Source organism: Bos indicus, chromosome 11, assembly GCF_029378745.1.
Source record: "Bos indicus isolate NIAB-ARS_2022 breed Sahiwal x Tharparkar chromosome 11, NIAB-ARS_B.indTharparkar_mat_pri_1.0, whole genome shotgun sequence".
Taxonomy (NCBI): Eukaryota; Metazoa; Chordata; class Mammalia; order Artiodactyla; family Bovidae; genus Bos; species Bos indicus.
In genome coordinates this window covers 47,774,145-47,791,109 of record NC_091770.1, presented here as the reverse complement: position 1 = coordinate 47,791,109, position 16,965 = coordinate 47,774,145, and the positions used below count along the sequence as shown (strand labels likewise).

Here is a 16,965-nt window from a genome sequence, read left to right as displayed (position 1 = left end):
GGGGCAGGAAGGAAGATGGTCTGCAATCAATAATATATGAACCTTGAGACTGTCATATATAGTGAAGTAAGTCAGAAAGAGTAAAACAAGTATCATTTATTAAGGCATATATATGGAATCTAGAAAAATGTTACAGATGGACCTATTTGCAAAGCAGAGATAGAGACACAGATGCAGAGAACAAATGTAAGGCTACCACGGGGGAAAGGGGTGAGATAAATTGGGAGATTGGAATTGACATGTATACACTATTGATGGGCTCAGTAGTAAAAAATACACCTACCAAGCAGGAGATGCAGGTTCAATCCCTGGGTTGGCAAGATCCCCTGGAGAAGAAAATGGCAACCCACTCCAGTATTCTTGCCTGGGAAATCCCATGGACAGAGGAGTCTGGTGGTCTACAGTTCATGGGGTCGCAAATGAGTTGGACAAGACTGAGCATCTAAACCACCACAACTGCATTATTGATACTATGTACAAAATAACTAAGCAGAATCTGCTGTATAGCGCAAGGAACTCTACTCAGTGCTCTGTAGTGACCTAAATGGGAAAGAAATCCAAAAAAGAGGGGATACATGTGTATGTATAGCTGATTCACTTTGCTGTGCAGCAGAAACTAACATGACACTGTAAAGCAACTATACTCCAATGAAAATCAATAAAAAATAATCATATATGAATTGAGATAAACTCTAAGATGGGGTGGTGGTTTAGTTGCTAAATAGTGTACAACTCTTTGTGACTCCCTGGACTGTAGCCTGCCAGGCTTCTCTGTCTATGGGATTCTCCAGGCAAGACTATTGGAGTGAATTGCCATGCCCTCCTCCAGGGGATCTTCCCAACCCAGGAATTTAACCTGAGTCTCCTGGATTGCAGGTGGATTCTTTACCAAATGAGCCACCAGGGAAGTCCTAAGATGAGGACCTGCATGTAAAAGGCAGTCAATTAATGGAAAAAAACAGGACTCCGGAGAGCCAGGGAGACCTTGCAGGGACAGAAGTGCCCTTTTCAGCACTCTTGCTTTCAGTTTGATAAGAATCACACGTGTCACACGTATTTCTGGGAATCCCAAACTCATCAGTGTTGAGGCCTCTGGTTTCCTTCTGTTGGGGTTGATGCACGGAGCTTTGCAGCGGGAGGACTCCAGGAACCAGTGACTCACAGCCACCAAGGAGTGTCGGTGACGCATCTGAGGAGGTTTCCCAAGAAGCAACAGAGGAAATCTCTTTCATCCTCCATACCTGGAAAGGCCCCTGAACATAGGGCTCTTTCTCTCTTTCCCTTTGGGGTGGTAGATTCTGATCAGGTCTGCAGCCCACACTGTGGGGCTGGGGATCACGTTCTGAAAACACGTTGCTCACTTTCTACAGGTAGAGAACAGCCGGCGGGGGTGGGGGTGGGGCTGAGTCAGGATGTAAATGAAGGGGATGTGAAAGCCTCCTTCCTCCTTTGAACTTGGCCTCCACTGGGGGAGGGGGCACACCCTTGCTTCCCACTGAGAGGACGGCGGGGAGGAAACCAGCATTGCCCCAGACCCTCCTATCTGTGGTCATTAAAGGCCAACAGCAAGATCAAGAAGGAGATACCACTGGAGCCCCCATTTCAAAGGAAAGAACAGGTTCACAGAGGTCAAATAGCCTGCTCAAGGTTATAGAGCTGGTAGAGTAAGACCCTGTTGTCCAGCCACCTCAGCGTGTATCACTGATTTCCATTGTACAGATTTTTAAAAATCATGATTTAATAACAAATCCCTCATTGATGGCTATTTAAACTGATTCCAGTTTTTTAATATTACAATCACCAGAGCCTCTTTTTAACAGAAGCTGTTTCTTTTTTCCAAGCTTTTTCTTTCTCCCCAATTATAAAAGTAATAGGTGATTGTTGTGGGAAAAAAAAAAAAAAATTCACAGACAGTAGAAATGTACAATGCAGAAATGGAAATTCCCCAGTGTAATTGCCATTAACAGTTTGGAGTCGATCTTTCCAGACCTTTTTTTATGCATATAGGAACAAACATGTCCAGAGGTCTCGATATATTATTAGAGGAAAAAAATCAAGCAAAACGATTCTATGTTCTATGTTTTATATTATACATTATATTTTTATAAGATTCCAAGTTTTGGTTTAGAAAGTACATGCAGAGGGACTTCCCTGTGGTCCAGTGACCCAGTGCAGGGGGCCTGGTTTCCATCCCTTGTCAGAGAACTAGATCCTACACGTCCCAGCTATGAGTTTACATGCTGCAACTATAAGTTTCCACATGCTGCAACTAATACCTAGCACAACCAAGTAAGTAAAAAGAAATAAATTTTTTAAAAAGATAGGAGAGAATTTTTAATAAATAAATAAAAAGTACATGGAATTTTTAATAAATTAAAAAAAAGTACATTTTGGAAGAATAAGAAACTTTAAAATACCAATTTTACACATTTCTGCAATGTTCTGTACTTGGATTTTTAGAATCTCTCTTTATAGAAGTATAATGTACATCTATTTCCATAGCTATATATGAAAGTTGAGGGCTTCCCACGTGGCTCAGTGGCAAAGAATCTGCTTGCCAATGCAGGAGATGCGGGTTCAATCCCTGAGTCAGGAATATCCCCTGGGGAAGGAAATGGCAACCCACTCCAGTATTCTTGTTTGGAAAATTCCATGGACAGAGGAGCCTGGTGGGCTATAGTCCTTGGGATCGCAAAAGAGTCAGACATGACCTAGGGACTAAGCCACAATATGAAAGTTGACATCTCATGACTATACAGCTGTATGACTTTTCACAAACTGAATATCCCCTGGGACCAGCTCCCATATGGAAAAACAAAACCTCTGCTCCCTTCTCATGATCATCCTTGCACCAAGGGTACCCATATCCTGACTTCTAACTTACATACATTTGCCTGTTTTTTTAAATCTGTGCTTGAATTTTAACAGTGACCACGTATTACATTTAAAAAGAGAATAATCTGGGACTTTCTAGGCAGTCCAGTGGTCAAGACTCTGTGCATCCACCGCAGGGGACTCAGGTTCGAGTCCTGATCGGGGAATTAAGATCCCACATGCCTCACAGTGAGGCCAAAATAAATAAATAATAAAAAGAATAATCCATACAGATGTTAAAATAGATGCAGATGTAGCGGTCATCATTTGACGGCAGTGAATAGGCATCAGTTCTTTTCTTCACAGCTACATGGAGTCCCTTGCACAGCATTTGATCTAACTGGCTCTTTTTAAGGGACATTTGGATTGATTCCAAGTTTTGGCTCACAGGCAACACTCCAAGGAACAACCTAATGCATATTTCTATGCCACATCACTTTGGGATGTGTTTCATTAAGATACATGCCGGGATGTGTTTCTTTAAGCTACACACCGACAGGTGAAACTCCTAGTCAAAAGATAGCCAAATCAAGAAACATTTTTGGATATTTTGCTGTAACAGCCCTACAGAAAGCAATAAATGCTCTGTTACTACTTCAAAACAAGAGTCAGGGGCTGAGTGCAAACCTCCTCACCGCAGCCCCCCTCACTGGCAGTCAAGTCTGTACACCTGGCTCCCAAGGCAGATGGAGCCCAGGCGGCACCGAAAACAGAGGCCCCCCTCCCCCACCCAGACCCCCAAACCTCACTCCACGAGAACGTGCAAACAACTAAACACTACCACAAAGACAGCGGCTGGGAGATGCAGTTAAATAGCAGAGCTCGGAGAGGGATGAGGCCGCTGAGGCCTGCTCTTAACTTCCTCTGCGGACGGGGTGTGACCTTCAGGGAGGGCATAGTGCACATCTGGGCCTTAGTCTCTTATTAAATAGGGCATCTCGGAGCTAAGTGAACCCTGGAGGACTCTGGTCCAGGCTTCCCTGGTGGCTCAGATGGTAAAGAGTCCACCTGCAATGAGGGAGACCCAGGTTCAATCCCTGGGTCAGGAAGATCCCCTGGAGGAGGAGATGGCAACCCACTCCAGAATTCTTGCCTGGAGAATTCCATGGACAGAGGAGCCTGGTGGGCTACAGTCTGTGGGGTTGCAAAGAGTCAGCAACGACTGAGCGACTAACACTACACTTCTAAATAGGGCATCTTGGAGGAAAGTGAACGCTGGAGGACTCGGTCTAGATTAACCCGGCCCTTTCCGCTGTACTGTCAGCCTCAGAAGACAACCTGTTCTGTTGACCTCACAGTTGGTGGGCAGAAAATGTTTGCTTCTCTTCCGCACTTCCTTCATCTAAGTCTTTCTGACTCCCGTCCACTACAACTAGACCTGCCCTGCCCTCCGACTCCACAGGAAGCCTTTCAGATGCCAGATGTTTCACTCCAGCCTGAGTCACAGTCACGTTCTGTGGCTGCCAGAGGCCTCTGCATGGAGCCTGGTTTGTCATTGCCCTTCTTAAATTACACCTCCCAGCCCAGGGCAGGCCAGGAAATGCAGGTGGGACTCTCCTCCTTTGACCTGGGTCATGTGCTTCTATTAACATGGCCAAACGTTGAATTCTTCTTTGGCCCGATGGTTCTTAAGTTGCTCAAGTGCAGGCTGGGAAACTAAGATAAGATCCAGGGCTCTTATGACTCCTCCATTCCAGCTCAGCATCTTCTCCTTGTAGCTTTCTTCTCTGACTACTGAAGCTGAGAAACAGTAAAATATTAATGGACATGCGGCAGAGACCCTGAGGTCTCTCACCTTCCCCTCTCTCTCTTTTTATTTTTTGATGTGGGTCATTTTTAAAGTCTTTATTTGGTTTGTTACATCGCTGCTTCTGTTCTATGCTTTGGTTGTTTGGCCAGAGGCATGCAGGATCCCAGCTCCCCAAATTGGGGAGACTGAACCCCTGTCTCCCGCGTTGGAAGGTGTAGTCCCAACCACTGAACCACCAGGGAAGTCCCTCTCACCTCTTCTTTGGTGCAAGTTCTCCTGCCTCATGGCCAGGCGTCCCCAGGGTTCCATGCTCAGTAGAAATGAACAGGTGCTAGTGAAAGCAGTTTTGGGGTTGGCCCTGGAGGCACCTGCTTCCTGGCTGTAGGTGCCCTGGGTGCTTCCATCCCCTCCAGGCTTTCTCTACAGCTACGAAGAGGACTACGGCATGTTTGGGGGCAAATGAGCGTGGCGCTAATGGTAAAGAACCCTCCTGCCAATGTAGGAGACGTAAGAGATGTGGATTCAATTCCAGCTTGGGAAGATCCTCTGGAGGAGGAAATGGCAACTCACTCCAGTATTCTTGCCTAGATAATCCCATGGACAGAGGAGCCTGGCAGGCTACAGTCCACAGGGTTGCAGAGTAGGACACAACTGCAGCAACTTAGCACGAACACATGAGGAGCTTGATGCAGAATGAAGCCATAGTCATTTTAACCTCATTAATTTCTTTTTAACTGAGCACCAACATCTTTGCCGCATAGATGAGCTTTTGTGCATTTACATCACAGGAGCCATCCGCATTTTTTACCCAAGACTTTATTGTTACAACAAAGACATTATCATAAAAGGAACAGTGAGCAAGAGAAGAAATATATAAACCATGGGAAGGCAGAAGTGAAAGCTGAAGAACTTCCTATTGGGAGATCAAAGGGCCTCCTGTCTCCCAGACCACAAGTTCCCAGGCCCAAAGGAGGTCCTCAGAAACTGAAGTGACGCTGAGAGCCAGATCAGCCCCTTGGAAGCCTCATTTCCAATCTGGGTCTGCTCTCAGGGGCCACCCTGTGGAAAGGGTTAGCCCCAGGAAGACTAAGGGGACCCATCCCATCACCATCCCATGAGAGATTCGGGTCTCAGTGTCATTGCCCTACCTGGGCAAAGAAATGTGGTGGCTGGACGGTCAACACAAAGTTCCCGGACCAACCCAGGCTGAGTTACAGGAGCCAGAAGTGGTGCACTGGGCGCCATTCTGGACTCAGTCGTCCAGAGCGCCTTGCAAGTAGCAGGAAGTGCCGTGGGGTTCTGAAGCCTTCTCTCTAAGATTGTCAGTGATCATGTAACAAGTAGATCCCATGCATGAGGCCCATAGAAAGAACTTGCAGTAGTTAAAAACAGGCAGCTTCTGCGGTTTCAGTGACATTTCCACGGCTGAGTGTGTCCATTCTCTCTCATTTTTCTGGATCTCGCTCATCACTGACCAATGTATTTTTGTAGCGGGACACCAGAAAACATATTCTCTGGTCACTTGTAAAACCTGAAAACAATGGGAAACGCGTGAAACCACTTATTTTCAGGCAAATGCTATTGAATTTCCTGATAAATAGCTCCTCAGGATGCAGGGCTCCAGTCCCAGTAAGTAGCCTAGGGCCAAGAGGTTTGTGTTAGAATGTTTTTAAGGCCCATCTTCGTCATTAAAGAAAAATTTTAAATGCCTGGAGAAGGAAATGGCAACCCATTCCAGTATTCTTGCCTGGGAAATCCCATGGACAGAGGAGCCTGGCAGGCTACAGTCCATAGGGTGGCAAAGAGTTGGACATAACTTACCAACTAACACTAACACTTTCACGCTCAGGATGGATTTTCTAGCTCCAAGTCACCTTCTGAGGAACTGCCTCACTTTGTACTGCTTTGGGTAAACATAAAGACTATTGTTTAAGACACACACCAAAAATTAAAATGCTTAAAAAAGTGCAGCCCTAAGAACTCTAGCTTTGAATAGTGTTACCTCTTGCGGTGCCTTCTAAGATAAGCGATTCACCTATGTGCATTAAGGGACCAGAGGAAGATGACCTGCTGACGGATGATTTTCTAAAGCCAGTTAGCAGGTGGGGAATATCTGCCCCAAACTGCAACCTGAATTTGTAACAGCTGCTCTTTGAGGCCCAAGGACTATTTCATCCACACCTGGATCATGAGAGTAAACCCAGAGGTGGTTTCCGAACTTCTTTTAGCCTCAGACCCTTTTGTTCAATGACATCTTACAGGTAAGTGTAACTATGGGCAATGGATGAGAGGAGAGCTGTTTGGAATGAAGAGGGTGAAGGGGCTTGGGTCCCCCCTAGGGCCACCCCCAGCCCCTTGCTCGCCTGACCTGATCCTCAGAACCCCTGGGTTTGCCACAGCATGAGGTCTGGCAACAGACTCCCCCTGAACTGGCATCAAATCACCAGGGGAACAAATTGAAACAAAGTGGTGGGAGGGAGGCAGAGTCACAGGCAGTACCCTGACGGGGAGACATTTTCCATAAAAGGTCACCGAAAGGAATATATGAATGAAACACACCGGAGGTCTAGGGTGAGACAAAAACTCTTAAGTTACTGTCTCCTAAATGTGGGGGCACCCCACTCCAGTACTCTTGCCTGGAAAATCCCATGGACGCAGGAGCCTGGTAGGCTGCAGTTCATGGGGTCGCTAAGGGTCAGACACGACTGAAGCGACTTCATTTTCACTTTTCACTTTCATGCACTGGAGAAGGAAATGGCAGCCCACTCCAGTGTTCTTGCCTGGAGAATCCCAGGGATGGCAGAGCCTGGTGGGCTGCCGTCTATGGGGTCGCACAGAGTTGGACACAACTGAAGCGACTTAGCAGCAGCAGCAGCAGCAAATGTGGGAGAGTTTCTAAATCTAGCACATGAAGTAAAAATTGCAGACCATCACAATGATCATCGAAGGACTTCTCTGGTAGTCCAGTGGTTAAGAATCTGCCTGCTGATACAGGGGAAAATGGGTTCGATCCCTGGTCCTGGAAGATTCCAGCTGCAAGGCAACTGAGCCTGTGCACCACAACTACTGAGCTCATACTCTAGAGCCCAGGAGCCCCAACTACTGAAGCCCACGTGCCCAGAGCTTGTGCTCTGAAGCTAGAGAAGCCACCACAATGAGAAGCCTGCACACCACAACTAAAGAAAGTCTGCTCACAGCAATAAAAACCCAGTACAGCTAAAAAAAAGAAAATTATCATCAAAAAATTATGAAATGTAGCTGGCATGTTTAAGCAACTGTATAATACAACATGTATAAATATACCCAAATACAATGTGTATGATAATGTAGAACATATAGTATAGTGAGTATATTTGAAAATTTATAATTTCAGAATATTTAAAAGTACATTGTAGTCTTCCCTGGTGGCTCAGTGGTTAAGAATTTGCCTGCCAATGCAGGAGACACAGGTTCAATCCCTGATCCAGGAAGATCCCTCTTGCCTTAGGGCAACTAAGCCCAGCGCGCCACAACTACTGAGCCTGTACTCTGGAGCCCAGGAGCTGCAACTACTGAAGGCCGAGAACCCTAGAGCCTGTGCTCCACAAGAGAAGCCACCGCAATGAGAAGCCCTGGCACCACAACTATAGAGTAGCCCCTGCTCACCTAACCTGGAAAAAAGCCTGTGTAGCAATGAAGACCCAGTATAGCCAAAAATAAGTAAATAAATAAAAATAAACATTTAAAAACTACTTTGTATGTTGCACATCTGAAACCATTATAATATTGTATGTCATTTATAATCAACAAGAAAACATTTTGTGTCTTGGTTGTTGGGCTCATAAAATCGTCTTTTGTAAGTAGCATGAGCTGGTGCTTGGACTCCAAGAATACAGGAGCTGAGCACTTGGAAGGTGTTTCCCCCGTAAGTCCTTACAATAGCCATGTGGTTGTTACTGCTGTCCCATTTTATAGATGAGGGATCAGAGGCTCAGAGAGGTGAAGTGACTTGCCTGCAGTCACAAGGATGGTGAGTAGCAGACAGAATTCAAACCAAGATCTGCTTGAATGGAGCCAAAGCTCTTGATCCTCAGTCTAGGGGCAGGAACTTTCTTTTTTTTTTCAAACACCTCTACATAGAGGGGAATGTAATTAATGAGATAGGTAGATGTGAAACTATCTGTTTTGAGGCAGAAAAATCAGTCCAAGGGCACAGCCCATGGCCAAATAGTGGTCCAGAAGCCCTTCAGTATGGAAGCAGCAAGCAGCCTTGGCTTCTGCTGGAGCTTACACAGTTCAGTGGGCCTAAAGAGCAAGCTTGTTGCCCCTGTGTCTGTGTAACTGAGCCGGTGGGTTTGCTGACTCCTGGGACCCAGGTGGGGTCAAGTCCAACACACAACACTAGCCAGGAAGGAATTCCACTGCCAGTGGGGGTCAACTGACTTGTCTTCAAGTTCCATTCTGCTCTCTACTGCCCCAAATGCTTTGAGCAGGTCTTGATCTGTAAAAATAACCCTCTTATGTCATGCAGGACCAAGTTTAATGAAATAACAGGGGGCAAAAGTTTGGGATATCCTTCTGGTTCTAACCAAGCAGGAGTTGACTGTTTATTCAATAACCTATAGTGGAAAAGAATCTGAAAAATAAAATATATATAACTGCATCACTTTGCTGTACACCTGAAACTAATCAGTTCAGTTCGGTCGCTAATGTAAATCAACCATATTGCAATTAGAAAAAAAAGAAAAGAGTTCACTGTTATCCTCAAAAAATCTAAGAGCTAAATCTTACCACACTTGACATAAACAACTAGCCAGTATTCCGTTTGCTTAGTTTCTCTCTCTGCCTGAACTCCATCACCGCATCTACTCATACAGTGTGTGAGTTTTTGAAGGTGGTGCCTGGCTGGGGCTCCTCAGATGCCTGTGAGCAGCCGCCAGGGGCTACACCCAGGGCTGCAGGCTGGGCACTTTTTCAAGACCTCAGCCACTTACTGTTTTAAGAGACGAAGCCGGGCTCTCCTCTGCAGGCCTGGAAGGAGAAAACAAAAGTGCTGGTTGACATGGGTTGTGAACTGCAGATACCAAGCCCCAGAGAGCAAGCAGAGTGATGAGAGGGACAGCCGACGCCTAGAACCACTTCTTTTGATTCCAGGCTCTGCTCCTCATGGGTTTTAACTCCTTTAATGCTAGAAGTTGAATTTTATTATCTCATTTTGCATATGGGGAAACTGATCTAGAGAGTGAGTGTGTAACTGAGTAACTTGCTTAAAATTCTGTAGCTAGTGAGGGATTGTTTGTGTGCCCTTGAATGCACCATCTTGCCCTTCACGGCAGGTCATGAAGGAGAGGCTGTACAGACAGGTGGTCTTAAACCAGAGCTTGTGGACTCTGGGGGTGTGCAAGATTTCCCCTTGGGATGTAAGAAGGAAATATGAGCATGTGTATTTTCATGTTTATCTCATCCTTTTTATTTCTGAAGAACATTTAATAATATACACAGTATTGAGTTGGCCAAAAAGTTCATTTGGGATTTCTGTAAGATGGTACAGAGAAATCTGAATGAACATTTTGTCTAATACAATATATTAAATAAATCCAGATAACATAAATGTTAATAATTTATTAAATAAATATTTATAAGTATATATTAAATATATACATACATAATATTTTAAAAATACAGTTAGTTGCAGTTAGTATTTATAATTAAAAGATTTTTTTCACTGATGAGTTCATTGAGCAAAATGTTTGCAGACCCCTGAGCTCTAATGCTTCTTAGAATGAAATAAATGGATCCTTTTTTGGGTGGCAATTATATGCAAAAGTGTGCACACTATGCATTTCCCTGTAGAGGGGGTCGATAATTGTGATCATATGTTCAAAGGGGTCTGTGACTTATAAAAGAGCCACTGACCTAGTCTACGTTCCAGTGGGCCAACCCCTCTCATTTTATAGAAGCCCAGAGAGGGTGAGTGACTTGCACAAGCCCAGAGTGGCACCAGTGAGCAGAAGAGTCAGGAGTAGAGTCTGGGGCTCTGGGCTCTTGGCCAGCTGTGCTGGCCTTCCCTGAAACTACCCTGAAAGTGAAAGTGCTAGTTTCTCAGTCAAGTCTGACTCTTTGTGATCCCATGGACTGTAGCCCACCAGGTCCTTTGTCCATGGAATTCTCCAGACAAGAACACTGGAATGGGTTGCCATTCCCTTCTCCAGCGGATCTTCCCAACCCAGGGATCGAACCCAGGTCTGCTGCATTGCAGGCAGATTCTTTACCATCTGAACCACCAGCTCGCCTAGGGGCCCGTAGACGGAGGTGGTCCTACCCCTGAAGTGGCTGAGAACAGCAAACCATCTCTGAGTTTCCCAACAGCCTCAGGGGAGGATTTCTAGTTCTGGGGAGCGAAATGCAACCCCCAGTGTAATTTCCGTGCACTGTTTCCACCCCAACTGCTCCTGGGTGTTCCTGCTGACAGAGTACACGCCCTGGGGCAGGACTTTACAAAAACAAGCTGGGGAGGTAGGTAATATGGTTACCCTGGGTAGGGCCCCTGAGCCTCAGTGGGGCCAGGGCATCTGCCCAAGTCGCTAGATCAAGGGTTGAATTCAAATCCAGGTTTGTCTGACTCCAGAGATGGGGTGGTCTCTGACTCCTGCAGCTTGGTCTCAGGCCAAGAATCACTTCTCAGACTTATCATGGGTTTGGGGTTGGAGGAGCAAACTTCCCACCAGCTGCCACCTGCCTGTTCCCCTAGAGAAGAAAGGACCCTCGGGGACACATCCAGCAGCAAAAGGAGTCACCATGAAGACCCAGGCTTGCCAGGTGGCTCAGTGATAAAGAATCTACCTGGAGAAGGAAATGGCAACCTACTCCCGTATTCTTGCCTGGGAAATTCCATAGACAGAGGAGCCTGGCAGGCCAGTCCTTGGGGTTTCAAGAGTAGAACACGACTGAGCGACTGAGCAAACACATGTACATGGCGGCCCAAGAGGGAATAACTTACAGCGCAGGTGGATGGCCACACCCAAGGACACCAGAAGAATCAGGACACCGGCCGCCAGGAGGCCGAGGATGAGCGGGGCACAGGACAGACCTGGAAAACACATGCGTGTTGAATGAACATTTGAGACGTGCAGATAAACACAAAGAAGGAAAAATCCACAGGAAGCCCCACCCACCACTCAGAGAATACCACTTTTTTCCATGCTTCATTCTAGTCTTTTCTAGGCTCTTTAAACATATTGAAATCATTTCATATATAAAACTTCAGGAAAGTGAAAGTGAAGTCGCTCAGTCGTGTCCAACTCTTTTTGACCCCAAGGACTGTAGCCCACCAGGCTCCTCCATCCATGGAATTTTCCAGGCAAGAATACTGGAGTAGGTTGCCATTTCCTTCTCCAGGGGATCTTCCCGACCTAGGGATTGAACCTGGGTCTCCCACATTGCAGGCAGATGCTTTACCGTCTGAGCCACCAGGGAAGCCCAATCTTCAGGTCCCACATCCAAATTTTAACAGTTAATAAACTCAGTAGCTACTTTTGTTCAAAATGAGATAGACAATTTGCATGCCTGGTAATGGGATTTTTATTATTTATTAAAAAAAATTTTTAATTTTAGAAGAAATAGCTGAATGTATTTTCACGGTAGCTCCTTCACAGAAGTAACTACCATTGTTAATTTGCATATACACATATGTAATTTACATAGACACATCACATATAGTTTTTTTTAATTTATTTTTAATTGGAGATAGTTGCTTTACAGTGTTGTGGAGGCTTCTGCCATACATCAACATGAGTCAGTCATAGGTGTACATAGGTCCTCTCCTTCTGGAACCTCCCTCCCACCCCTCGAGGTTATGATAACCTAGGTTGATAACCAGGTTGAGCTCCTTGTGCTATGCAGCAATTTCCCATTACCTCACACTGGTCAGAATGGCCATCACCAAAAAGTCTACAATAAATGCTGGAGAGGGTGTGGAGCAAAGGGAACCCTCTTGCGCTGTTGGTGGGAACGTAAATTGATACAACCACTATGGAGAACAGGGTGGAGATTCCCTAAAAAACTAAAAATAAAACCACTATGACCCAGCAATCCCACTGCTGGACATATACCTTGAGAAAAGCATAATTGCAAAAGACACATGTACCCCAGTGTTCATTGTAGCACATATAGTTTTAAAAATACAGAGGCTTATACAGTACAAATTGTTCTGCAACCAGGCTTTTTTCTTAAACATGCCAGCATATTCTTTGTTCTAACAGCATGTCATCTGAAGTATGGCTGTACCATGGATTATTTAGCCATTAATGTACATTTTGTTTGTTTTTTGAATTTTACAAATAAGGTGGCAGAGAACATCCAGGTTTGTTTCTCCCTGTGCAGGAGCCTACCCAAGGCAGATACTGAAAATAAGAACAACTAACCATAGACTATATCCATTTTCAATAATAACAGATACTATAAAATGCCTTCCAAAAAGGCTTCACTGAGTTCCATTCCTAATCATCAGTCATGTACCCTGCCTACTCCTGACATTATCAGAGATTTTAACTTTTGCAGAGCAGTGGGTGAAAAATAATATTTCATTTCAATTTCCTACTTGCCAATTTCAGCCTATTTTCATGTATTGACCATGTATGATTTTTCTTCTATGGAAGAAGAAAAATTTGTCCTTCTGCTCATTTTGTAAATTATGTAAACAGCAGAGTTTATATCAAATATAAACTGATACCCCAAATCTTTCTCTGATACTCTTTCTTTCCCTGTGACTGGTCCTTGTGAGTAGCAAAGCAGGCAGAATCAGGACCCATGGGTGAAAAAGGCAAGGCTGCAGACTGACACCCAAGGTTGAAAAAGAAAGAGTTTTGGATGTCAGAGAAGGGGTAGAACGTTTACTGAAGATCTGTTATGTGTCAAGTACAGTACTAACTGCAAACTTCCATCTTGTGAGGAAGGAAGGAATTACTATCATTTTTATCTCTCATTTTACAGTTCAGAAAAAATAAGATTCAAAGAAGTTCAATTACCTGCCCAAGGTGATCTGGATAGTAAAAAGCAGGGCCTGGATACAGATTCAAATCTCCTGAGTTCTACAGTCCCTGCCAGTCCCATGGCTACAGCTTTAGGGCAGGAGAGGTGGTGGGGCAGGGCGGGGTGGGGAAGGGAGGAAGGAAATGGCATGGGCTGCTCTTGGGGAGGGAACCACCATCACCAAGGCTGGCTGGTGCCACGCGGAGAGGAAAGTTTGGTGAGAGGCCCTGGGAGGTCCTTTTCCGTTCTGAGATGTGAAGCTTCTATCTGCCTCCCTCTCATCTCCATGGGTTTCCTAACCTGGATGAACCTCAGAAATGTGATGCAAAGTGAAAGAAACCAGGCATGAAAGACCATATACCATATGACTCCATTCATACGAAATGTTTAGGAGAGATGAATCTATAGCAACAGAATGTAGATTAGCAGTTGTCAGGGGCTGGGAGGGGGACAGAGATTAACTATAAACAGGCACAAGGGATCTGAGAGTTTGATGGAAACGTTCTAAAACTAGTTCATGGTGACGGTTGCATTACTTGGTAAATTTATTAAAAATCACTAAGTCGTGCACTTAAAATGGGTGAATTTTATGACATGCAGATTATGCCGGGATAAAGTTTTAAGTAATGGAGGTGGGCATAAGCTGCAGGGATGTGGAAGGTAGAAAGACCCCTTTCTTCTGGGCAGAGAGGGGTCAGGGGAGGCCTCCTGAGCTATGACCTGAGCTAGAGACCTAGACACAGCTAAAGGTCCTGGGTGAAGTGAAATCACCTCCCCAAAATGTGACTCCAGGAAAGCTGCTGCTTGCCTGTGCACCACATCTAGAGAGTAGCCTCTGTTCACCACAACTAGAGAAAAGCCTGTGCAGCATGAAAACCCAGCACAGCCAAAAAAACAAATAACAACTTAACAACAACAGAAACAAAGAAAAATGCTGCTGGGAACATCATGTGCAAGTGTTGGGCAGATAGATCCTTCATTAGGGGCGCGGGTAGCTTAGTGGTAAAAAAATCCACCTGCCAACGCAGGAGATGTAAGTTTGATCCCCGGTTGGGGAAGATCCCCTGGAGAAGGAAACAGCAACCCACTCCAGTATTCTTGCCTGGGAAAGTCCATGGACAGAGGAGCCTGTTGGGCTATAGTTCATGGGGTTGCAGAGTCAGACACAACTTAGCGACTGAGCACTGAGTCCATTAAGTTTTGTCCTGTGACGATTTACGAGTGTGTCCCCCACTAGAATATGAGCGATTGGAAAACAGCACTGCTGTCGCACTCAGCTCTCCTTTAGACTCCAGCTCAGGGCTAGAGAAACAGGCTAGAGTCCACACTTGTGAAGAGTTTATGGAAGGAAGGGAGGGAGAAAGGGAGAACGAGTGTCGGCTGTGCTTCTGAGAATCCGGAGGAATGGGAGAACTCACGTTTCTGAGTCACCCGGGTTGGGACTTGATGGCACACTTTCTTTTTAGGGCTGGTCTTCTTGGTTGGCTGGGGAGAGGTAGGAAGAACATCAACTGCAAAAATAAGCAAGACACATGTCTTAGCCAGGTAAACCGCAGGTGGACTCAGAGACAAAACTTATAACTGCATGTCTGATACTCAGGTATTAAAATCCTTCTCAGTGTTCCCTCAGAGAAGGCAATGGCACCCCACTCCAGTACTCTTGCCCGGAAAATCCCATGGACGGAGGAGCCTGGTAGGCTGCAGTCTATGGGTCGCTGAGGGTCGGACATGACTGAGCGACTTCACTTTCACTTTTCACTTTCATGCATTGGAGAAGGAAATGGCAACCCACTCCAGTGTTCTTGCCTGGAGAATCCCAGGGTCGGGGGAGCCTGGTGGGCTGCCGTCTATGGGGTGGCACAGAGTCGGACACGACTGAAGTGACTTAGCAGCAGCAGCAGCAGTGTTCCCTAGGCTGTCATGGGCTTGAAGGTCACAGATCAATGGGATTTTTGATCTAGTAATTCTCAGATAGATCTGAGGGCTCAGAGATGGAGGTCAACTTGGTGTCTTGGAGAGAGGGGCTCTGGAGCCATCCAGATATGAAAAGAGCCCCAAGACCCCTGATCAACCATTGTGTGGACTGCAAGGAGATCAAACCAGTCAATCCTAAAGGAAAACAACCCTGAATATTCATTGGAAGGACTGATGCTGAAGCTGAAGCTCCAACACTTTGGCCACCTGATTTGAAGAGCTGACTCACTGGAAAAGACCCTGATGCTGGGTCAAAGGAGAAGGAGGCAGTGAGAATGTGATTAGAGAGCATCACCATCTCAATGTACATGAATTGAGCAAACTCCAGGAGACAGAGGACAGAGGAGCCTGGTGTGCTGTAGCCGTGGGGTTGCAAAGAGTCAGACACGACTTAGCAGCTGAACAACAGTAATGACTAGGGGCAAGTCCTATCGCTTCTTTGTGAGATGACCCCCATCTCCTTTCTAAGGTGGTTGTGAGAATGACAGGGAACAGTGAGCCCAGCAAAGTGAGTGGTATGGATGGCTTCACCTCGCTGAAGATCTTGAGCTACATCTGGAGTCCCCTAGCCCTTGGCACGACCAACCCCCGAGCCCTCCTCTTTGTGCGAATGGAAGAAGCTGGAAGAAAGGAAGTGGTGCCTTTTTCTGGACAATACCAAGCAGGTTGGGAGGTTGTGTAGGTTGAGATTTTCTTCCTCAGCCTCAGTGGTTAAGAATCTGTGCTTCCACGGCAGGGGGCACAGGTTCGATCTCTGGTCAGAGAACTGAGATCCCACATGTCCTGGTGCTCAACCAAAAAAAAAAAAGCAAAAACCAAGCAAACATATGTTATCAGAGGGACCTTTAGACTAGTCTCAACCTTTAATTTCAAAGGTGAACACTAGTGATGTAAAGGACTGACCCCTACGAGGCCCCACAAAGGAAAGGGCCTGGCTGGGGTCCGCAAGTTCCTCTCCTGACTCCTGCTGGGTAACGCCTCTCTTTCATTCTAATCCACTGTCATATGACTGAAGTGGTGGGACAGGGCAGGCGGACAAGCCCACAGGGCAAAGGGAGACGCCCGAGGCTCAAGAATCCAACCCCCTGCCTCTGACAGCTGGGAAAAGACATTTCGCTGATTTTCTGCAAAATGGTAGGAGAGGGAATTGTGTGACATGTGAACTTGGACTCTGGAGTCAAGGGCTCTGGGAGGGGCAGCCAGTGTTTGATCCTTTGGGTCTGGCATCTTTCATATAAAATGTTGACTCTTTGGACCCTCACCACCCTGAGACATGGGCAGTAGAGAAATTGTGCCCCCTGTTCTGCATGATCTGGGGGGTTTCAAGAAGACCCAGCTAACCAGAATTGACCCTTACC

General features: G+C 45.9%; 1 protein-coding gene across 1 annotated transcript in view; it reads right to left on the bottom strand.

Annotated features, from left to right (window-relative positions):
• Positions 1-5,422: 5,422 nt before the first annotated feature.
• The window catches only part of CD8B (CD8 subunit beta), a 19,811-nt gene continuing 8,268 nt past the window's right edge, over positions 5,423-16,965 (bottom strand). Inside the window, exons 3-6 of the mRNA XM_019970291.2 lie at positions 15,052-15,144; positions 11,604-11,693; positions 9,598-9,634; positions 5,423-6,155 (exon numbers count right to left, since the gene is read on the bottom strand). Of these exons, the coding sequence (XP_019825850.1) occupies positions 6,143-6,155; positions 9,598-9,634; positions 11,604-11,693; positions 15,052-15,144 (233 nt within the window). The 3' untranslated portion in view covers positions 5,423-6,142. The remainder of the gene's footprint in view (positions 6,156-9,597; positions 9,635-11,603; positions 11,694-15,051; positions 15,145-16,965) is intronic.